Source organism: Molossus molossus, unplaced genomic scaffold (assembly GCF_014108415.1).
Source record: "Molossus molossus isolate mMolMol1 unplaced genomic scaffold, mMolMol1.p scaffold_m16_p_4, whole genome shotgun sequence".
Lineage (NCBI taxonomy): Eukaryota > Metazoa > Chordata > Mammalia > Chiroptera > Molossidae > Molossus > Molossus molossus.
Window position 1 is genome coordinate 16,944,662 of NW_023425377.1, and position 24,525 is coordinate 16,969,186.

General features: G+C 36.8%; 1 protein-coding gene across 2 annotated transcripts; it reads left to right on the plus strand.

Annotated features, from left to right (window-relative positions):
* Positions 1–22,520, plus strand: SOX30 (SRY-box transcription factor 30). 2 transcript variants are annotated; one of them, XM_036241405.1, is made up of 5 exons: positions 1–1,310; positions 3,197–3,436; positions 4,772–4,951; positions 9,051–9,543; positions 21,453–22,520. In XM_036241405.1, the coding sequence occupies exons 1-5, from the start codon at positions 299–301 to the stop codon at positions 21,832–21,834; spliced, it is 2,307 nt and encodes a 768-aa protein (XP_036097298.1). In that variant the 5' UTR covers positions 1–298; the 3' UTR covers positions 21,835–22,520. The 2 variants fall into 2 exon arrangements, with proteins under 2 accessions (XP_036097298.1, XP_036097299.1); XM_036241406.1 differs by lacking the exon at positions 9,051–9,543 and having other exon boundaries at positions 299–1,310; positions 21,453–21,571.
* Positions 22,521–24,525: the final 2,005 nt, after the last annotated feature.

Genomic DNA, 24,525 nt, shown 5'->3' on the forward strand with positions numbered 1-24,525 from the left:
GAAAATGGGCAGCACGTGCCGCGGCCACCGCCATCGCGGGTGATTCGAGGGCTCCTCACAAGGCGAGAGTGGAGGGCGGGAGGGGCCGGAGAACGCGCCTGTGATTGGCGGTACGGAGCTGCGGGGACGCTTGTGATTGGGCGAGGCCACACAGAGGTCTGCTTTTTGAACCGCGTAGGGTTCTGGGTAGCAAAGGCCTTGGAAGGGTCTTAACCGAAAGAGGGAGGGGGAAGGTCGCCAACAAACGGCTGAGCTCACAATCCGGCCCGGGACCCGTCCGGGGCGTTCCCCTGCGCCCATGGAGAGAGCCAGGCCAGAACCGCCGCCTCAGCCACGCCAACTGCCGCGGGCGACCCCGCCGCGTCCACTGCGCCCCGCTCCGCCCCAGCTGCCGGTCGAGGGCACCCCCTTTCGGGCAGCGGCCGCGGAGCCCCCTCCGTCGCCCCCAGCCCCGTGCGCGGCCGCCATTGCGACCGTGGCCTCGCCGTGCGGGGAGGTACCGGCGTCGGGCGTACAGCCCTCGGCACGGCGGCTGCTACAGGTGAAGCCGGAGCAGGTGCTGCTGCTCCCGCCAGGGCCACCACTGCCTCAGGCCAGGGACGAAGACGCCGCCACCTCGCCCGCGCAAGCGCGGCTGTTGCAACTGAGGCCCGAGCTGCTGCTGCTGCCGCCGCCGCCACCGCCCACATCCGAGGGCGCCCCCTGCAGGCCCGAGTTGCAGCCGGTGCCGACCCGGGCGCTGCAGATCAAGGAGGAGAAGCAGGAGCTGGGGTCCAGTTTGGATCCCTCGGTGGGGCCTCGGAGAGCTGTCGAGGCGAGCCCGAGGGCCTCCAGGATGGCCAAGGTGGAAGGCCCTGGGTCGGCCCTGGAGAGTCACCGAGGGGAGCAGAAGAAGGGCAAGTTGGAGGCGGAGGAGGTCATGCGGGACTCAGAGAAAGGCGGGGAAGGCAAAAGCTTGATGGCCGTCAGAGAAGGAATCATCAAAACCGAAGAGCCCGAGAGACTCCGCGAGGACTGCAGATTCGACCGGGAGCCTGCGTCTAATGGGCTGGTCCATGGCAGCAAGGAGGTGGTCTTGGCCCAGTCCAGCGCCTTTGGGACACACCAGCAAGACCTCAGGATCCCTTTGACTCTCCACACCGTCTCCCCTGGGGCCCAGATCCAATTTCAGGGACCTCCAGCTTCAGAGCTGATACGATTGACCAAGGTTCCCTTGACACCAGTGCCCATTAAAATGCAATCCTTACTGGAGCCTTCTGTAAAAATTGAAACCAAAGATGTCCCGCTCACCGTACTTCCCTCAGATGCAGGTATTAGACGGCAGGGGAATCTGGTTTTCAGATTTCGTCTTTGTTGCCCCATAGCTGACATGTCAGCAGTTCAGAAGCCTAAACTAGAAAAATAAAATCATGGAACTGATTCTTTTCAGGGCAAAGTCTGCACAGGTATCACTTCTGATTGACTTGTACGTATACCAGTAAAATACACTAACACGTTCGAGATTATCAAACATTTTCAAAAATATCTATTTTAAGGCCCAATGAAGTTGAGATTTCTATGTGACTGTTTACACACAAAAATAGAAATATTTTTGCTATATAATACAAAGCCCTTGGTTTATATGCTACAGATAACATTTTAAAGTATAGTAACTATTTTTACATGTATCGAGAAGCAGAACAAATGGGTTTTGATGAAAAAAATGCTTATTATAAAACAGGAAAGTTTTACTGAATTTAGAGGTGATTTTTCTTCTTTAAAAATGAATAGAAAACATTTTTTTGTGAGAGAGAACAGTACATGATTAAAGGTAACATTTTAATATAAAAGCTAAGAATTTAGAGAAACTTGGAGAATGAAAGTAGAATAAGCTAGAAAAATTGGGTTCAAAGAAATTACTATAGTTACAGTGATAACAACTACAAGTATTTAACTACAAGTATAGTATTTATTCTATCCATTGTTTCCAAACATAGTTTTAAAAATTCTTATTCTATGGTTTAATTCAGACAAAGCACTATGCCAATTAATGTCATGGGACGTCATGTTAATCTTCATGTTTTCATCAACTTTTATATTGTTTTTATTTTCTTTATTGATTCTCACTTCATCTTGCTTTTATGTTCAGTAGTTTTTAAACGTTTTTCTTTTTTCTGAAGGAAAGAAAGGGTGAGCTTCTTTTATAATACTTATTTAATCCTTTGAGCATTTAAATTTTTTAAAAAAATATCAAGTAACCCTAAAAGAAAAACAATAGAAGTTTATAGACAGTAATTTTTGAAAAATTATATAAGTGAATTTAGTCAACGTACTTTATTGTAATTTCAGCTGGTTCTGTGACTCTTAAGAAGTCATTTATTTTTCTCCTAGGACATGGGACTAGTGTTGCTGACTCATTTTGGCAAGAGCTTCATCTTCATGATGAAATATAACGAATATAGTATTATAATATTATAAATATTTTGCTTGAGTGGGCACTATAGCAGCATGTAAATAAGTTCCTTTAAACGTTTCTTCAAACACCTACCTAATGCTGACGTCATCATCAATAAATCATCGTTCTTTTTTTTAAATGCAATTCTTATTTAAAAAGATTTTTAGAGAGAGAGGAAAGGAGAGAGAGAGAGAGAGAGAGAGGGAGAGAGAGAGAGAAACATTGATGTGAGAACAAAACGTCAGTCAGCTGCCTCCTGCTCTCCCCCTACCAGGGTGGAGCCCAAAACCCAGGCATGTGCCCTGACTGGGAATAGAACCAACAAACTTTCGGTGCACAGGACAACGCCCAACTAACTGAGCTACATCAGCCAGGGCAATAAGTTACAGTTCTCGTTCCCCATTAACAGAATATTTTTAATGGGAAATAAACTAAAAATTAATGATTGTGACAGGTATTGATAAAACTAAAAAAAACAAAAATAAATAAGCCAGCAGGTTACTATCTTCAACATCATTCCACAATATCTTAAACAATATTGTTATTTTGAGGAAAAGAGTCATTCTCAACTACAGTTTAGAATGCTGAGTTCGGGGGTAATAAGGAGTTCTAGAACACTGGCAGTTCTTTGGCTATATTCAAGTGTATATTTTCTCCAGATATTTAAAAAAATAAATATAAATGGAGGTGCATTTCACTTTAAAAGTGTGTGTGTGTGTGTGTGTGTTTAATGTTAATTTAGTCTCAATTTTTATCATGTAGGAATACCAGATACTCCCTTCAGTAAGGACAGAAATGGTCATGTGAAGCGACCCATGAATGCGTTTATGGTTTGGGCAAGGATCCACCGGCCAGCACTAGCCAAAGCTAACCCAGCAGCCAACAATGCAGAAATCAGTGTCCAGCTCGGGTTAGAGTGGAATAAACTTAGTGAAGAACAAAAGAAACCTTATTATGATGAAGCTCAAAAGATTAAAGAAAAGCACAGAGAGGAATTTCCTGGTAATCAAATGAACAAAGCTAATTTTAAAAAATTAATTTATTTAGTAAAGATTAGGTTGGGCTGAGGTTGAAAGACAAAATGTGTAATGTTTTTTTCTAACCTGATATGTACAATAAAGAACAATGGCTAATATTATACTAATGATTGAATTGATAAGTTTCCTTAAACAGAACCAATTAGAGAGCTATCTGGTCTCTTATTTGCTAACTAATGCAAACTAGGGGACTTAGTTTTACTGTGGTTTTGATTCAATGTATTGTATAAAATTATGAAGGTAAAAGCTCCAAGATCTAGGCTATAATTTTATAAACATACTAGAAAACAAAGTTTGTAAAATTACAGCAATAGGAAAAAATGTGTGCATACTTAAAGACAACGAGAATGCAGGGATTAACATCATGCTTTATTTTAATATTATATTGTTATCAGAACATAGTCCTGCCTTCTGATAGATTTATCCTCACCATGATATAATTTGAAATGAATTCTGATTTCTTTCCTAGCAGTGAGGTCAGTTAGGTTAAGCTTGGGTAAATGTACAGTATATAGCAGCCATCATGACTGTGCATGGTAGAAAAAGAATTATTTTTTCTCAAATATAAGGTTCTGGGGGCGGGGAGTCAGAGGCAGTGATTATAGGGAACCAGAACGTCTCCTGCTTACCTGTGGCTATAACTGCCAAACTCCACTCTTCTGACTTTGGAAGGAAATTAGTTGTTTGTGCACTTGGAGACTGCTGAGTCTAGGTGAGTTACTCTTCCTAAACTAGGCATAAAAATAGTCATTGCTCATTGGAGACCATTTCAGTGTAAGATATAGACAGTTGTATCTTACAGAAAGTAATGAAACAGGAGGAGACAAATATTGTCCTTCTGGGGCATTGTTTTATAGATACAGGAAAAGCTTTGAGAGTCAAACTCAATGTCTTTAATGTTGATTAGTATTACTACGATTCAATATATTTGGGGGTATAAAACATTTGACTTTGCTTTTCCTTTTAATTATGGGTTACAGCATTGGCCACTAGTTAGAAGCTAAATGGATATATATGCTAAAATGCATAGAAATAATATCATAAAGCAGGAAAAGAAAGATACTTTAGACTATAACTTTTTTTAAAACTTAGAAGTGTTATGGACTTTTAATACAGGGTGGAGCAAAAGTAGGTTTACAGTTGTGAGTACATGAAAGTTTATTCTTGAATTACTATTTATTATTATTTTTCACACTAACAACTGTAAACCACTTTTGCCCCACCCTGTATGCAAAGAACTATTTAAAGGCTAAATAGGGTTTATATGTTCAAATTAAAAATAGTTTATCTTCTTCTATAGGTTGGGTTTATCAGCCTCGGCCAGGGAAGCGAAAACGCTTCCCTCTAAGTGTTTCCAATGTATTTTCTGGTACCACACAGAATATCACATCTACAAATCCTACAACAATTTATCCTTACCGCTCACCTGCCTACTCTGTGGTAATTCCCAGCCTACAGAACACCATCATTCATCCAGTTGGTGAGTTGGTTTTACTGTAGATTATGAATTTTTAAATAGCTGTGTGAAAATTTTAACTCAAGTTTAAATTTTGTTTCTGTTAGCTTACGGATTTAGAAAAATAATTTTAAGGGGGAAATGGATAAAGTAAAAACATTAAATCAGAGAAGGAAAATTTTCAATAGATGTCAAAGAACTTGGTTTGTCAGAGTAGCAAATATACCATGTGTAAAACCTCAGACCTTTTTAGCAAACCAGGATGAGCCCCTAGATGAGGCAGATAATGCAGGAAATGACAGGTAATTCAGTGGGAAATAGGAGTGCATTTTACTACCAGCATAAAAGAATGCCTTACTAATGGGCTATGAGGCACTCTGTCCTGGAATTTAGTAATGATGACTGATCTGTTAAGACTGTTGTCTTGTTGCTCTAGAAAAACAATGGAAGATAATCTATTTTCTTTTCTTTTTTTTTTGGTTTGTGCCCCTAGTGGGAACCAAACCGGGACACTCTGGTCCACAGACGCTCCAACTGCTGAGCCAAACTGGCCAGGGCCTCTATTTTCTACTCATCTAAAAAATCTGGTCTCATCCCTGCCATAAATCCATTCTAGCCGAGTGTTATGTCCATAAGACTGTAATCCAAAAAAATCTGGTCTTGTCCCTGCCATAAATCCATTCCAGCAAAGTGTATGTCCACAAAAAACACATTATTTGGCTTGAAAATTCCTTGAATGGGTTTTCTTGAGAGGGTAGGGAAGGAGGAATCACATGGTTCAATATATAGTGAGTCTTCCAGGGCTCCTTACTTCCTTTGTCTCTCCCAAAGTCCTGCTTTCCTTGGCAGTTGCCTAACTATTCTTTCCAGTTCTCCATTCCCCATCTTTGTCACTATATCTTCATCTCTTACTCTCTCTCCTCTCCTCTCTCTACTTCTGTTTCTCCACAGCCACACTCTGGTCCTCCTCTCCTTCTTACTAACCTCCATGCATCTTTTTCTTGTGGAGAAATTTAGTCTGTCCTCAGTTTCTGTCATTCTTCAGTCCTTCCCTGTTCATCCCAGTCACACAACAAAAGCCTAGTTGCATCACTCATCCATTCCGCACAGGCAATGGACTCTTCTTCTTCTTCTTCTTCTTCTTTTTTTTATTATCCTCACTCCAGGACATTTTCCCATTTTTTTGTTCAGATAGAGTGGGAGGGAGAGAGAGAGAGAAACATCGATGTGAAAGGGATACACTGAGTGGCTGCCACCCACACGACCTAACCAGGGCCGGGGACAAACTGCAACCGAGGTACATGCCCTTAGCAGGAATCGAACCCAGGTCCCTCCGGACCGCAGGCCAACGCTCTAACTGCTGAGCCAAACCGGCCAGGACTGGACTCTTCTTCTTTGGGAGTGGGTAGCAGGAGATTTGCAAGGATTATTGAAAACTATTAATTTAAATTTTTATTTTGTCCTTATACTGTGCTATAGATCTAAAATTCATCTCTTTGCCTCATGTAGTGATTAGATAATGCTAGCTGTTTTCACAAGCACCAAAAGCATAATGGTTTAAACACAATTATGGTCTATTTTTTATTCATGTATAGTACAAAATGGGTATTTCTGGTTGGTAGATAGCTCTTTTCCAAGGGGTGGTTTAGGGACTCAGGCTTCTTCTACCCTGTAATTCTGCCTTCATTAATATGTGGCATCCAAGGCCACTGTACATAGTATACATGAACCTGCAGAAGGGAAAGAGCATGGGGAATCATGAGTGAGAATCTTTATTTTTTATTGAGATGTAACTGACATATAACATTGTGTTTTTTTAGGTGTACAGATGTGAGAGAGCTTTTTTTATAAGCCAGTCTCAGAGGTGATGCACATCACTTCCACTAACATTCCTTTGGGTGGCCCTTAAGCACATGGCCACTCCTAACTGCAAGGGAGGCTGGGAAATGTAATCTAGTTTGTGCTAGAAGATGAGAAAACAGGTGACCGGCTAGTCTTTTTCATATCTTATCTACAGTTCTATAATTAGAGTTCTGTCTTTTCTATAAGTCTTTTCTATTCACTGACAGTTTATTAGAGATTACTGGATGTTGCAGACGTTAACTTCCTCATACTTAGCAACCTGAAATTTGACATATAGGACATCTACATTATACTTCCATATAACTCCCTATCTATGTAATGTTTTACCTGAGACCAAAATAGAACCTGGCACATGTTAGTTACTTAGTGAATATTTGTTGATGTAAATGAGTGATCTAACATCCCATGTCTCATTGGTACCCATTCTGTTATAGAAATGCCTTTGGTAGAAAAGAACATTTGTTACCAGCTAAAAGATGAGTCCCTTCCTTCTTCAGTAACTGAGATAAAAGCAGTGGTCTGTACAGGTACTTTTTAATCTTTTCTTTGCCTAAACTGTTCTACTTTATGGAGGACTAAGAGCTTTTTGTAATGGGTACAGAGAAAAGAAATCTGAATCAAAGGTAGCTTTTAGGAGCTGATGTCTTGAATGCAGTGATAATTCAATTAATATAACTTTGAGAGATTTTATGTCAGCCTAGTTTCATAGTTGTTTAGAGGAGATTTAGACTTTATACCAGATCAGTGATAGAAATGCTAGCATCTACAGGCCCACTTGTTAGTTTGTTCTTTCATCAAGTCATACCTTTCTTAGCTATTATGAACCAGGTTCGGTGCTAGAGAGTGGAGACATAAACATAAATAAAACAGTTTCTGCTCTCAAACTCCCAGTTTCATGATTGTGGTTGGGGTGGGAGATATGTAATAAAGATTTATAATATTTTCTAATAAAGGATAGATTTACAGGTTCTGAGGGAACAAGGAGGAGAGAAATTACTTTATTCTTGATTAGTCAGGAAAGGCTTGACTAAGGCCTGTGGCCATGTAACCCCATCAACTGAGAATCAGGACAGTTTTATTTATACCCTGGTTTTGTGTTGCCTCTACTTCACTGAGTCAGAGGCAATCTTGAAACAGATGAATATATCCCTTAATTCTCCACCTCCAGGTTCAAGATGGGTATTATCTGCCTTATCTGGAGAAAAGGAAGGAGGGAAAGTTCTTACTGGTCAAGGCTGAGAGGAGATCCACATTCCTTTGAGCCTCTGACAGAGACATTTCTAACCATTGAGTCTGTCTTCTATACTAACTGCATTGGAATGAACCAGAGCATGACTATTGCTATGACTTCTTTCTATGTTTCTTTGGAAAAGATTAGTTAGATTTAGGTTAAGGATGTTGTTTGGATAATTTAGTAGCTCAATCAGCAGTCTTTGCTTCTTCAGGAGCAGAAAGATCAAATACAGAGTTATTTTACCTGTCTTTAAAAATTCTGCCATATCCGTCATGCCCTGCTGCAATGATATTCCTTTTATATCTGTCACAAATTGACCTGTGTGGCAAGTCCTGTTCTCACTTGGGAATTTCCTGCTGTATTCACATTGAATACAATAAAATGAAATAATTTTATTAATTGTTTCTTAGGTTTTTTTAGAGTTAAAAAATTAAATGTCATTTATAATTTAGTTTAGTATACAGAAATATACAAAATAAAATAAAAATGACCCATGCCACTACACTGAAACCTCTATTAATATGAAAAATAAAATAAATATATTTAGATAATATTGCTCTACTGTCCTGCCTCCTCTCCCAGATGACCACTCCTTAGAAGTAACCACTGTCTGTAGTTTCATTTCTTTTAGAAACATTTACACATACATACCAGCATTGTGTGTATTTGTCTTGTATTCCATCATTCAAATTCATAAAAAAATATTAAGCGCTTATTCAATGTCAAGCAGAATTTGGAGCCCTGGAGATAATAGCAGTGAACAAAACAGAAAAGGTCTCTCCTCTCATGGCACTTAGAATCTAGGTGAGAAAGAGAAACCAAAAAATATAAAATAAGTGAACAAGATGACTTCAGTTTGTTCAAAATGCTATAAAGGAAATACAGTGGTTAGATATGGTAATGCAGTTAGGTAAGGTGGTAGCTACTGAAGGCTTCTGGTTGTACATTTTATTAAATTAAACTGAAAAAAGAAGAATGTGGAGTGACTCAATTAATGCCTGACCTATGCTCTTTTTATTTCTGAAGGTGAAGCTCCACCTGCCATCCAGCTGCCCACACCTGCAGTCCAGCGCCTAAGCCCCATCACACTTTTTCAGCCCACTGTCTCCAGTACTGCCCAGGTGGCCGTCCAGGCTCCAAGTCTGCCCCTCCGCCCAGCACTCTCACCCCAGCGCTTTGCTGGGCCCTCCCAAACGGACACTCATCAGCTGCATTCTGGAGCCAATCACACTGTAAAGAGACCCACACCTGTCTCTCCGGAGAGCACCAACAGGATTCCAACTAGTCCAAGTACTGCCCATGCCAGATTTGCACCCTCGACCATCCAGCCTCCCAAGGAGTATCCCAGCGTTTCCACTTGTCCCAGAAGTGCTCCAATTCCCCAGGCTCCTCCTCTTCCACACTCACATGTCTACCAGACCCCTCCCCTTGGCCATCCAGCCACACTGTTTGGGACACCACCGCGATTCTCTTTTCATCATCCTTACTTCCTACCTGGACCTCACTACTTCCCATCAAGGTAAATGAACACTTATTTCCTTCACCTAAATATACATGCATCTAATGAATTTTTACTTCCGATGGCATCTGTTTTTATGGAAAATGGGACTTCCTCAATTCTGCATAGAATCTAATTTAGATTAGAGACTGAACAAGGGCCAAGCAGTTAACATAAATGCGTGAAGGAGGCTGGATGAGGACTCGGGGAGTCAAAGAGAGTACATGCCCCGTCTAACGGGGTAACTGTTGTTTAGCTCCAGCTTACTGTTTCCACGTGAAATATGGGTGCCAATGTTGCCAGATCTGATTTTTCATGAGAAATTAGTTATAAGGGACCTTGAGATCATTTAGTCAATCCCCCTTATTGTATAGAGCTGTGTTTCTCAAATTTTATATGTGTATGAATTACATGTGATATTGTTAAAATGTGGATTCTGAGTCCGTAGGTACTGGTATATGATAGTATTCTATAACAGGATATAGTAGGCCTGATATTCTGCATTTCTAAACAGCTCCCAAGTGATACCATTTCTGCTGGTTTGTGGAACACACTTTTGAATAGCAAGGTTATAGAGAACACTTGGTCTGAGAGGTTAGACGATGTGTCCAGAGTTACACTCCCTCTCAGTGCCCCTTTTAACTCCCAAATTTCCCATATAAATTACCAGCCAAGGAACTCATTATCATAGGGAATTATCTAGCGAAAACAAATTTGTCACTTTTCATTTTGTAGTGATAGAATTTAACTCCCTTGTCAACATTCTAATTAGGGAGGTATTAAGCTCTAATTTTCCATTACTGTTAAGTGTGTAGACAGTTTCTGTTGAGATTGGAGTATTGTGTGTCTGCCACCAGTCTTCTATTGTTACTTCAGAAAGTAAAACTGCTCCCCACGTAGGTATACCAGTGCCTCAAGGAAAGAAATTTTGAAGTGTATACAGTATTACATTGCTTCAATTCATAATGGGATTGCTTGCTTTCAAGTCCATACTTAGCCCAAACTGGGAGAAAGTGGAACTAGGGGATCAGATCAGGACAAAGGGAGATTTTGCTACCTGAAGTTTGTTTTGCTTTTCCTGTAGGTTCTTTTGGTCTTTAGCAGCTTTCAGTGACTTTTAGTTACAGGAATCAAATCTTAGAGTCTACTAAGGCCAGGGGTTGATAGTTTCTCCTCATTGCTACCTGCCAGAATTGGATATTTTATAGGAATTTTAGAGAATTTTACATTGTTTTCTAGATATAAAAGAGGGCTAAGGATATAGCTGGAATTTAATAAATGAGCAGGTTTGAGATCAGTCTTAGAATTTCAAGGTCCACAAACTAAAACTGCAGAAATTTTATTTGTTACACAATTTATTTTGTAATACAGTAAAGACTTAGACCAGTGTACTCACAGGAAAGGAGGAAAACAGGCATCTAGCAGAGGCTGTGCACACTCTTTTGTTGTTTTCTTTTTAGCATTTTGAGAGCTAGGCATTTTTACATGTAATTCTTACTTGGGCATAATACTCCCCAGTTTTTCAGATAAATTATCAGATGATAAATATCTTTGTTAAGGTCACACAACTAGTCAATGGCAGAGTCAGTAGTCAAACTTAGTTTGTCTGTCTGATTTTTAATTCCATGTTTGTTGTTTTTATTATATTAGTAAGGCTTCTCAATTTAATGGCTCTTCTTGATTTGCAGCTGTTAGTTGCTAGCAAAGATTCATAGTGAAAATATGTACTTCTGAATGGAAAACTCATGTAGTCAAGTGGACTTCTGGGTGGGTAATGTTTCCTTATATAGTAAAGATAAAATCATAGGAAGTTTATCTTTCTTACTCATGACAAGGCTCATAGGAGTTGGCTGTTAATGTGCAAAATATCTGATAATTTAAAGAACATTGTAAGAGGAAGCTCTGGAAAGTAAGACCTTAGAAGACAGAAAATATCTTTATTCTTAATGCCATATTGCTAATTTAAATAATGATGCTATTGGAGGAACCAAATGAAGTGAATTAGTAGTATAATACTGAATTCTATTTCATTTAAGAATGTGAAAGCAGTATGTCAGCTAAAAATATTAAGCTGCTTATAGTTTTCCAAAACACAAGACCAGGCTTATAAATTATAATATTGTTTGATTGCTTTTCTAACTTCTACCTGTATGTATATGATGATAATTTCCCCAAGGAAATGGATAATATTGTTTATGCTTGTTTAGATAGTATATTTCAGTAAAATTCAGCTTGGCTAAATAACAAATTAATTGATTCTCTCTCAGTTTTCCTATTGTCTGTTTTCTCAGCTGATAACAGAATCTTCTATAAAGAATATTCTCCCCTAATCTAATCCATTCATGTGTGGAATCATTCCATCATTTTAATATCATAATTGAAATACCGTTTCATATACTATATAAATATACATCAAATATACATATTTTTCAGGCAGTCCATTTTTCCCTTTATATCTAGAGTAAAAATCAAAGAGATTAGCCAGTTTAATCAAGGAGTCATTTTATAAAACAGCTGGACTCAGAAGTGCTGATCCCTAGCTCTGAGAGCTAACATCTTTCTTTCAAATCTTTTTTTTTTTTTTTATCCTCACCCAAGGACATTTTTTTCCATTTTTTTTGTTCAGAAAGAGTGGGAGGGAGGGAGAGAGAGAGAGAGAAACATCGATGTGAAAGGGACACATTGAGTGGTTGCCACCCGCACAACCCAACCAGGGCCGGGGACAAACTGCAACCGAGGTATGTGCCCTTAGTGGGAACCAAACCCGGGTCTCTCTGGACCACAGGCCGACACTCTAACCGCTGAGCCAAACCGGCCAGGGCTTTTCTTTCAAACCTTAACCATCTTCATACTATGTTGATTGGAACATTGTCTTTCTGTACTACAATAATTTCTTAGGTTGGTTCTTCTCTCCCCCCACCCACCCTTTCTCCTTTTGTTTCTCCTCTTTGCAGTATTTATACTTTTATAAACAGAGATATCTAGGATCTTTATTCTGTTGGCCATTGAGTAAATACGTGTGTTTAAAAGTCTGTTAAAATTATGTATACAGAAAGGATATGAAAGACGTGGGAGTTGTTTAGTTTGAAATTTACAGAAAAAATATATTTATGTATATATAATGTATACACATACATACATACATAAGCATATAAGAGAAGATAAGCCCAAAGAATTCCCAGATTTGTGAAACTATATAGCATCTTAACTGTAAAATTTTAGGTAACATATCAAAAGTTAAAAGCAATTATTCTTTACCTTTGTTTGAGTTGTAGGCCTATTTAAGAATTTGATTGAAGTTGTGGACCTACTTCCCATAATAATGCACATCTACAGACATATACAGTGTTTCCCCTAAATCTTATTGAGGAGGGAACTTAAAGACCCTGAACAAATATGACTGACTTAGCTAACATGGAATACTTTCTACTGTAATTATCTAGAAAAGTTAAATTTAAACATGAACAATTTAATATCTAGCTGAACTCATCATTTCCTTCTCTGTGTGGAAGCGTTTTAGTTTGATATAGTCCAGGTGCTTATTTGTGCTATTGGTGTCAAATCTAAAATATCATCGCCAAGGCCTATGTGAAGAAGCTTACTGCCTATGTTTTCTTCTTAGAGTTTTATGTTCTTTTGTTCATGGTCTTATGTTCAAGTCTTTAATCCATTTTGAGTTGGTCTTATGGTATAATAAAGGGGTTCAGTTTCATTCTTTTGCATGTGACAATCTAGTTTTCCATTTATTGAAGATATTATTTCCCCCTATATATTCTTGGCTTCTTTGTTATAAATTAATTGGTCATATACATGTGGGCTTATATCTGGGCTATGTTTTATTCCATTGACCTATGTGTCTGTTTTCATGCCAATACCATACTGTTTTGATTAATGTAGCTTTGTAATATAGTTTGAAATCAGTCTAATGCCTTCAGATTTGTTCTTTCTCAAGATTGCTTTGACTATTTGGGATCTTTTGTGGTTACATACAAATTTTAGAATGGTTTGTTCTATATCTCTGAAAAAATGCCATTGGAACTTTGATAGTCATTGCATTGAATCCGTAGATTTCTTTGGATAATGTGGAAATTTTGCAATATTATTTATTTCAATCTATTAACATGGAATATTTGTCCATTTATCTGTGTTTTCTTCCATTTCTTTAATAGTTTTCTGTGTATAGGTCTTTTACCTCCTTGGTTGAATTTATTCTTAGGTATTTATCCTTTTTGATGCAATTGTAAATGGGATTGTTTTCTTAATTTTTCTCTTAGTTTGTTGTTAGTACATAGAAACACAACTGATTTTTGTATATTGATTGTGTATCCTGCAAATGTATTGAATTCATTGATTAGTTTTAACAGTTTTTTTGGTGGAGTCTTTGGGGTTTTCTGTGTATAATATGTCATCACCTAACTAATAGAGACAGTTTTACTTCTCTCCAATTTGGATGTCTTTTTCTTGCCTAATTGCTTTGGCTAGGACTTCTAATACTATGTTGAATAAAAGTGGCAAGAGTGGGAATCCTTATCTTGTTTTAGTTTTTCAATGTTATCTGTGAATACTTAACTCTAAATAATGGATAGAAGACCACACATCCAAAGATGGGATGAACATCAGTAAGCAAATAAAAGACTGTACAACACTGTAAACCAACTAGTTCTAAATATATACATATAATGTACTCCATCCAACAAAAAAATATAGATTCTTCTCAAGTGCACATGATATATTCTGTAAGATAGACCATATGTTAGATCACACAATAAGTCTCAAAAACTTTAGAAGACTGAAATCATACAGAGTTTCTTCTCCAATTATGATGGAATGAAACTAGTAATCAATAACAGGAAGAAAACTGGAAAATAAAAATATATGTGGAAATTAAACAACATAAGCAACCAGTGATCAAATAACACATCTTGAAGGAAATTAGAAAATACTTTTGAGGTGAATGAAAATGAAAATACAACATATAACAACTTACGGGAGTTTATAGTGAAAGCAGTGCTGATAGAGAAGTTTATAGCTGTGATGGCCTATATTTAAAAAGAAAGATCTCAAATCAACAACCTAACTTTACACCTTAAGGAACAGAAAAAAGAAGAGCAAAGAAAATACGAAGCTAGCAGAAGGAAGGAAATAATAATGATTAGAGATAAATGAAATAAAAATAGAAAAACAATAGAGAATTTAATGAAATAGAGAAAAGTCAACAAAAGTTAGTCTTTTGAAAAGATCAACAAAATTTGCAAAACCTTTAGCTAGACTAAGAAAAAAAAGACAAAAATATGAAAATCAGATATAAAGTTGGTTATATTACTTTGACCTTACAGGAATAAAAATGAATGAATAATTGTACACTGTTAGGTAACATAGATGAAATGGACAAATACGTGAATTATCAAAACTGACTTAAGAAGAAACAGAAAACTGAATAGACCTGTATCAAGATATTCAACCAGTAATCAAAAAAGAAAATCCCTGAACTAGATAGCTTCACTGCTGAATTCTACTAAACAGTTAAAGAGGAATTAACATTATTGCTCTCAAACTCATAAAAAGTGTAAGTGGCCCAGTCAGTGTGGCTCAGTGGTTGCACATTGAGCGTCGACTCATGCACCAAGAGGTTGCTGGTTTGATTCCTGGTCAGGGCATGTGCCCAGGTTGTGGGCCTGATCCCAGGGTGGGCATGCAGGAGGCGGCCAATTGATGTTCTCTCTCGTCAATGTTTCTCTCTCTCTCTCCCTCTTCCTTCTTTTCTCTCTAAAATCAATAAGGAAAAAAAAAAGTGTAAGTGGGTACACTTCTAAGGCCAACATTACTCTGTTACAAAAGCCAAATATATCACAACAAAGAAAATTGCAGACCAATATATCTTATGAATATATATGTAAAATATACTTTAAAAAATACTACTACTTTGAATCTAGCAGCATAGTAAAAGGATTAAAAACCAAGAACAAGTCCTGGCCGGTTTGGCTCAATGGTTAGAGCGTTGGCCTGCAGTCCAGAGAGACCCAGGTTCGGTTCTCGCTAAGGGCGCATATTTTGGTTGCAGTTTGTCCCCGGCCCTGGTTGGGTTGTGCGGGAGGCAGCCACTCAATGTGTCCCTTTCACATTGATGTTTCATTCTCTCTCCCTCCCACTCTATCTGAATAAAAAATGGAAGGATGTCCTCGGGCGAGGATAGGAAAACAGACAAACAAACAAACCAAGAACAATTTGGTTTTACCACCAGGAATGGATGGGTGGTTCAACATCTGAAAACCAGCGTAACAGACTTCATTAACAGAATGAAGAAACAAAATCATTGGATCATTTCAATTGATGCAGAAAAAGATTGATAAAACCCAACACCTTTTCATGATAAAAATCAATTTCTAATTTCAAACTCATTCAGCAAATTAGGAAAAGAAGGGAACTTCCTCAACATTATAAAGGACATTTATCAAAATCCCACACTTAAATTCATACTTAATGATGAAGAAAGAAAGCTTTCCCCTATAAGATTAGGAACAAAACAAGGATGCCCACTTGTATTTCTATACATGAACAATGAGCAATGGGCAAAATTCAAAAGGGTTGTTAAGAAAACAATTTCATTTACAATAGCATCAAAAAGAATAAAATACTTAGGAATAAATCTAACCAAGGAGTTGCAAGGCTTGTAAACTGAAAACTATAAAACATTGCTGAAAGAAATTAAAGAAGATCTAAATAAATGGAAAGATGTCCGCGTTCATGCATTGGAAGACCTAATATTGTTAAGATGGCAATACTTCTCAAAGTGATTTACAGAATCAATACAATCTCTCTTAAAATCCCAATGGCTTTTTTTGCAGAAATGGAAAAGCTGATCCTAAAATCCATATGCAGTTGTAAGTTACCCACAATAGTTAAAACAATCTTAAAAAAGGAGAACAAAATTGGAAGACTCACAATTTCTGATTTCAAACGTAGCTACAGTATCAAAGAATGTGGTATCAAAGAATGAGAAAACAAGCCACAGATTGGGAGACAATATTTGTGAAAGATATATCTGACCAAGGACTGTTATCCTAAATTTATAAATAAGGAACTCTTAAAACTCAACAGTAAGAAAATGAACAAACAACCTGATTAAAAATGGACAAATTACTTGAATGGAGATCTCACAAAGAAGATATACAGATGGCAAATTAAGCATATGAAACGATGCTCCACATAATATATCATTAGGGAATTGCAAATTTAAATATATGTGTATCAGAATTGCCCAAATCCAAAACAATGACAACACTAAATGCTGATGAGGATATGGAGCAAAGGAAACTCTAATTCTTTGCTGGTGGAAATGCACAATGGTTCAACCACTTTGGAAGACAGTTTGGTGGTTTCTTTCAGAACTAAGAATGCTCTTACCATATGATCCAGCAATCACTCTTCTTAGTATTTACTCAAATGAATTGGAAACTTATGTTTACACAAAATCTTGCATATGACTGTTTATAGCAGCTTTATTCATAAGGTAAGTAGATAAACTATAGTGCATCTAAACAATGGAATATTATTCAGTGCTAAAAAGAAATGAACTATCAAGCCATGAAAAGACAAGGAGGGAGCTTACATGCTTACATGCGTCTTACTAAGTCAGAGAAGCCATAAATAATATTTTATTTTGCCTTATTTACCATTTTGTTATAGAAATTTTTATATGCAAAACAGATAGAATAATCTACATGTACCCATCACCCAACTTCAACAGTTAATCAACATTTTGGTTCTTCTTCATTCATTTCCCCTACCTTTTTGGGGAAAGTGTCTTAAGTATTTTAAAGCAAATTATAGACATCATATAATTTTACCTGTAAATACATTAGTATGTATATTTATGAGTTAAGTATTTTAAAGAATGACCTCCTACTGTTTTTATACCTAAAAAATTAATAATTCCTTATTGTTTAATTTTCCTCCATTGTCTCAGAACTGTCTTTTCACAATCAGTTTGTCTAAAACAAGATCCAAACAAGGAGTACACATTGAATGTGATTATGTCTCTTAAGCCTCTTTTATGCAACAATAGTACTTACCTTTTTAAAAAATATATGTTATTTATTGAAGAAACAAGAAATTACTCACATTCTGAATTTGGCTTATTACATCATTGGGTATTGTTTAGCATGTCTCCCTATCACCCATTTTTCCTGTAGAATGATAGTTGGATCTTGTAACTGGATTAGATTCAGGTTCAATTTGGTTTTCTTATTTTGCAATGATATCTCATAGGTGGTGCTTTGTACTTTGTATTATATCACATCAAGAGGTACGTAAAGTCTTTTTCATGAGTGATGTTAGAATGATCTTTAGGTTCAGGTATTATCAATCTGATCATAAGTTTCCCTACCTAAAGCAGTGCTTCTCAATCCTCTTCTATACAGTAGTATCACTTGAAGATATCTGACCAAATAAATCAGAACCTTTGGGGGTTAGAACCCAGGCAGCAGTATTCCTTACAAGTTTCCCCAAGAAATTCTAATGGTCGCCTAAGGTTGAGAAATACCAGCGTAATTATTTTAGTAGCTATAATGATTGTTACCTAGATCCATGAGACTGCAAAATGGTGATTTTTTGATTTGATATTCCTTCATTCAATAGCTGGAATTCTTTTAGGAAGAAAAACTTTCCCTCATCAACTATTTGATTACTCTGAAATTCAGAAGGGAAAGATCAACTCTTGATTCTTTCCATATATCAATCAATCAATCTTGTTTTGTTTTAGGAATATCGTTATGAACAAGTGGGTTTTTATATATTTGTTATGTTTTAATACCTTGCAGTCATTATTTATTGTATCTTTTAATGCTCAAATTTTCTGGGTTTTTTTGGGGGGGCGAGGGGAGGTCCAGTTGGCTATACCTTTGCTCCTATGTCCTTGATCTTTGATTTGATAGCTTTTTTGATCTCTAGCACAATATGTCCCAGACTGATCTTGTACCTTATTTATACCAGAACTGAAATCAAGCATTTTACCCAAATAACTAAGCTTCTTTTACTGAAAATGATATTTAAGAAATATCAAATTGAATAATAGGGATGCTATTGCTACTGAATTAACAGGGTATCTAGGTCTTTTCAATTAAAATATGTATTTTGTGAGAAAATTTGAGTTTATATTGCTATTTCAGAATAAATATAATATTGTAGAATTTCAAATGAAGTTCTTTGATTTTATATGCCTAGTATCCTTTTCCCCTAAATATCTTGGTTCATAATGGTAATAAATTTATAACTTATTTGCTTTACCCTACCAAACGTTTTTTTTTTCTGATATATATACACATATATACATGAAGAGAATGTATTTCAAAACAATATCAATAGATTTAAAGCTGCAATAACAATAAAATTACTAAACACATTTTAAGATTTATTTGTTTTCTTTTTCTTCATAAGTCGTATCTTACCAGGAAGGTACAATAAAAATATCAGATTTAAATGACCTTGAAATAATTTTTCTCTGTATTTAAGATACCTACAACTTGATATAAATTTTGGTTTATTTGCTGTCAATTTTTAGAGATTACTTTCTAAAAATATAAATATAAAATATTAATATGGCTTCAAAGTCAAAATTTTTAGATTTGCCTTTTTAAAAAAATTATCAGTTTTTTTGCCTTTTAAACCATAATACAGGGTACACTTTGAGAAGTCTAGCTTCCCTTCCTTTCTCCTTTCCTCATCCTTCTCTCCTCCTGTAGGTAACCATTTTAACTAGATTTCATTTTACCTTTACGGTCTTTCTTTTTTAAAATTAAAGCAAAATGTACATGTATGTGTGTATTTACCAATACATTATTAAATGTAATGTCTTATAAGGCTAACTAATCATACACTGAAAGTGTTTCTAGTTTCCAAAGTACTCAATATACATCCTTTCCCAAGTTCCTTATGACAAACCTTTTAAGTTGACAGAACAGGCAATATTATCCCCATTTTATATCAGGAGGCCCTAAGGCTCAAATAACTTAAGATTTACTTAAGATTACTGGGTTTGTAAGTGGCACAGCCGGAACTAGTACCCAGGCAGTGTTCCATGATGGGTAGGAGAACAAGTTCTGGAGTCAGATTGCCTGATTCTGTTCTACTACTTACTAATTATATGACTTTGAGCAAGTTGCTTAATCTCTTAAATGCTCCGTTTCCTCATTGGTAAAGTGGAGGTATTATAGTATCTATTTCATAGAGTGATTCTAAGGAATATTTAAGATAACATATATACTCCTCAGCCACTATCTAGAAAACAATAAATGCTTATTACCTGCTGGCTAATATTATTATTATGATAATTCTATTTGATGCTTTCCCCACTACACTATGATGCTTTTATAGTTAATCATTTTCATCAATATAACCTTCTAGGATTATCCTTGTCTTATTTGATCTTTTTTGTTCTCTGGATATAGCACTAATGTTTTTTTAATACACCAATATAGCCATGTGATGTTTGCATTTTAGACTTTACCACAAGCCTAGCATATACCTAGATTTCAGACCTTTTTAACAAATTTTCCACCAAGCCTTTCAATGTATCTTGCCTACATTCAGTCCAGAAAAAAAATAGTGGTTGAATTGTTTCCGAACGTGAATGCTTGGTGGAAGAGCAGCTTTGAGCACCCCCTGTAAATTCAGTGCATGGAGAGACCTGAAGGTAGAACAAGTACCGGAGCTAAGTCATAGTCACCGGAAGCACAGTTGTTCAGGACATGGATATTACATTAAAAATGCCTGAATGAGGATGTGGCAGTAGGAATGGGAACCTGATACGTTTGAGAAACTTTGCCTCATATTTGTGGTATTTAACATGTCAAGGTCCCTAGCACTTGGAGATTTGGGGGTGAGACACCAAACCACTGAATATAACCATATTTTAAACGAGTTTGAGATGATAGTCTAGTATGTTGATCAGGCTTATGGTTTTAAAGGGAAGGAAACAAAATTGACTTTTTTCTTTAATGTGGAAGCATGAAATGAAACACCTACCTTGTCATGGGTTTTGCTAATGAGAGTAATCATGTTTGCATTATCTGTCGCTAGATGGAGTCCATGAGCCCAGGGAAGTCTTGTTTGGACTTTTCTATGTACCTCTTTCTACTGGTTTCTGTACCGTGCATTTGAAAGGAAGAAGTAATGCTTTAAAAGAAAAAAATAGTTTTTTGTGTTTTTTTTTGATACATGAATTTGAATGTCAGGATTTTTAGATTTGCCTTTTAAAAAATTATCAGTGTTTTTGCCTTTTAAAAAAAAAATCATCATAATGACATTTTCAATTCTTCACATTCCTGCCCTCCACAAATATTTTTAGAAAAGATCTTTAAAAACCACAATTTAATATCAGTTCTAAATCTTTCTGGTAAAATCTAATAATTTACTTTATTACTGAATGTCAATTAAAAAGTTAAGTCGTTATCCTCTGTTTCAGGGTTTCTTCCCCAAGAGTTCTTGAGTGCAACCCCATTACACATTTTCCCTTCAGAAGCTTCGTTTCAGATATTCATAAGGACAATTGTTGCCCTGCCTCCTAAGTGTCAGTTTTCAAAAGAGCACAACAGGTGCCTGCATTTCCAAAACCTCCCATGGTGTCAGGTATCATGAGAGAAGGCCCAGATAAGCAATTTTTCTTTATCAAGGCTGTCAAAAAGAAGCCGAAGGCTTATAACAGATAATAGTCTAGTGAGTATGTCAGTCACGAGCTTACTTTGCCATTTATGTCACGTTAGGGCTGAGCAGGAGTAAAAGAGCAAGTGAATATATGATGTGGTAGCAGAAAGTTACCTTGGGAACTTTCCAGCCTCCAATCAAGATGCAGTTAAACCTGATCAGTTAGTCTGTGTGCAAGGCGACGTGTAGGCAAGGTATGATCTAACTCCTTTTTTGTCTTTCTGCTGCAGCACGTGCCCTTACAGCCGGCCTCCCTTTGGCTATGGAAATTTTCCAAGTTCAATGCCAGAATGCCTTGGTTATTATGAAGACAGGTACCAAAAACATGAGGCTATGTTTTCAGCTTTAAACAGAGACTATCCTTTCAGAGACTACCCAGATGAACGCACACACAGTGAAGATTCTCAGAGTTGTGAGAGCACGGATGGGACCTCTTACTATAATAGCCATAGCCACAGTGGGGAAGAATACCTAAACCCCATGCCTCAGCTGGACATCGGAGTCTTGGAGAACGTCTTAACAGCGCCTACCTCAACTCCCTCCAGCATCCAGCAAGTCAATGTCACGGATAGTGATGAGGAGAAAGAAGAAAAAGTGCTCAGGAATTTATAATTTTCAAACAAATATGCACAGAAAATAAACATTTCTTAAAATATATTCTGGGTCAATTGGTGTGAGAAAAAAAAAAAAAAAAAAAGCCTAGAATGCTTTGCTGAGAGTTTTCAGCCATGATTTGAGGAGTCAAACCAAATGCAATGTATGCCTTCATAAAGTTTTTATTAGTGAAACTGGAGTCCTGATGTTTCATCGTAGGACTGTTTAAGATACAAAGTAGTTTCTTTTTATGGCAGAAATTTGCATCAACATATATTTTCATCACTTATCTTGGAACGTGCAAATTACTGAATCCTCACAATTATATGTGAGGAATAAGGGAGTATATATCTGGCATGACAAGTGTGATTTGTATTTTATTTCAGAATACACTTATTTATTTTTCTTATATGATTTTTTGTTTGGTCTTTATGTAATACTTATGGATGTCAATTTTTATGTAACATTTTGAAAATATTTTGATAACTTTTAATAGTGAATTGGGACTCAGTTACTAAATTTCATTTATACTGATAACCAATTATAAGTTGCAAATGTGTTTTAATGTCACCTGGCTAATTCCTTCAGCTAAATTAGTCATTTCTGTTTCTAAACATTTTCATCATCCTTTTTGGATATCTTTTTCCATTTGGTATTCATTGTTCTACTTTTGTTATAATTAAAGAAATATAGATAAAATTGTTCTTGTTGGATGTTTTTTGTTTGGGGGATAGAAATAAGCAAAATGAGTACTCTTCAAATGAGGATGGTTTCCATACCACATACAGATGTTTATTTTTACTTAATCCCTCCAGAATTACAGATTCTATTAGCTTACATGACACCGGAAACTCTATTAACAAAGATGATGTGCGTATCCCAGTACCATTTCCAAAATCTTTACACCCTTATACATGGGACTTAAACACTCCTCACAGTGGGAGGACTCTTCCAGATTTGCTTCAAGTGGCTGTCTTTAAAACCATGGCCATGTTCCTGTAAGCGCACACTGGAATTTGTTTAATTCACAAAGAGCAAAAAAAAATCCTACTAGCAATGTGACCTCTTGGTAAGTGCCCACTAATGGATGGAGAGAACCTTTTAAAATGGGATCAGGATTCCCAGAGATGGGATCATGGTCAAAGAGATCTATAAGACACAGAGTGAATTGATTATCAGAAATAGCCACAAACCAATAGCTTTTCCCTCAATGACCTGTATAATTTATGCAAATTGGGATCTTGGTACTTAGACCTGCTTGGAAATTGTTTATAGAAACCTGTTCTGAGCTTTTAACTCCTTCCTTTGCTAACTCTGTATTTGTTCTTAAGCAAAAATTGTTAATGAAATACATTTCATCAACCCTATACTTAATTGTACATAAAATTTCCTCTTCCCAATAAAAATTTATTTTTATATTTTATATTCTTAACTCTGTGCAATGTCATTTCAATGTGATTAAAGAGCAAACTTCAATTTTTTTGGTAGAGAGCAACTGCAACTTCATGTTGGAACTAAAGCCACATTTGATTGTCTTCACCGTGAAGGAAAAATGTATTCAACAATTTGACTCATTTTACCCCATCTCATTTTAATAACCCTTTAGTGACTAATTGGCTTTTGGTCACAGACCTTATTCTTAAGACAATTTGGTTAGAGGCATCCCTGTGTAAGGAATGGTGGAGAGTATGGTTCAGTGTTTCCTAACTGCCTGTTTCAGGCTAGCCCTACACCACCAATTCCAACCTCAACTTTCTTTTTAATGGCTGTGATGGTTTGGCAACTCTTTAATCTTTTTTGCTCCTCTTCCTCAGTGCTGGGATCAGAAATCAGAAGTTTAGATTGTTTATAGATCCACTGTGTAATTTGGGCTGGGAAATGTGGGTAGCTCTTAGGTTGAAGAGTGCTCAATTGCAGATAAACAAGCCTAACTACAAATGCCCATATCTGCTCATCTATAGTTCCTCAAACCACTGTTGGCTCTGACTAAGGATCTACAGACTAAACAAAGCCCTGCCCCGTTGGCACGAATTCATCTGCCTCTCCAAGTCATCAAAGTGGAATTCTCTAAGAAGCCACAACCACTTTCTAATAGGTCTCATTGCCATGTTTGTTCTTACTATAAACTGGAAACTGATGATCTTTGTAATAAGAATAGCCTCCTTTAAAAGTGTGTTGAAGTGTCATTATGTCAGACTGTTCCATGCTCCAGCTGTTTGCAAATAAAAACTGTTGTCACTGCAAATAGACTGGAAATAGATTTAGTTTCAACTGTTGAGTAGTAGCTGACTTATCACATTTTAGGAAGGAAAAAGCAGTATTTTTCTAAGTGTATCGGTTGGAAACCAAGATGTTTAGGTATTCTGACAATATTTGGTCAAATAAGTTTGGGAAACACAGGCCAGCCCCACCTTGGACAGTGTCAATGATCATTGTTAAGGTTCTTAGAAGTCTTGCAGTGAAGAAGCATGTTGAACTCTGTTATCACAGTGCTCCCAAACTTTTTTTCCTTTGAACATATTGTTGACTAATATCTCACAGAGTCCACTTTGGCAAAAACTAATTACAATTCAATTTGGTGGCTTTGTGTTTTAGCCGTTGACTTCACATATGGTTTTCTGTATTGATCTCCTTAAATCTTTTACTGAGAGAAGCTGGTGGCCAAATAAAATGTTGTCTGCACTAAGAATCTGATGGTCTGGAAAAAAT

Excerpts from the sequence above, each read along its gene's own strand:
- SOX30 (XM_036241405.1), top strand. The coding sequence starts at position 299 with ATGGAGAGAGCCAGGCCAGAACCGCCGCCTCAGCCACGCCAACTGCCG. Across the intron at positions 1,311-3,196 it reads CGTACTTCCCTCAGATGCAG|GAATACCAGATACTCCCTTC; the intron begins GTATTAGACGGC and ends TTTATCATGTAG. Across the intron at positions 3,437-4,771 it reads GCACAGAGAGGAATTTCCTG|GTTGGGTTTATCAGCCTCGG; the intron begins GTAATCAAATGA and ends CTTCTTCTATAG.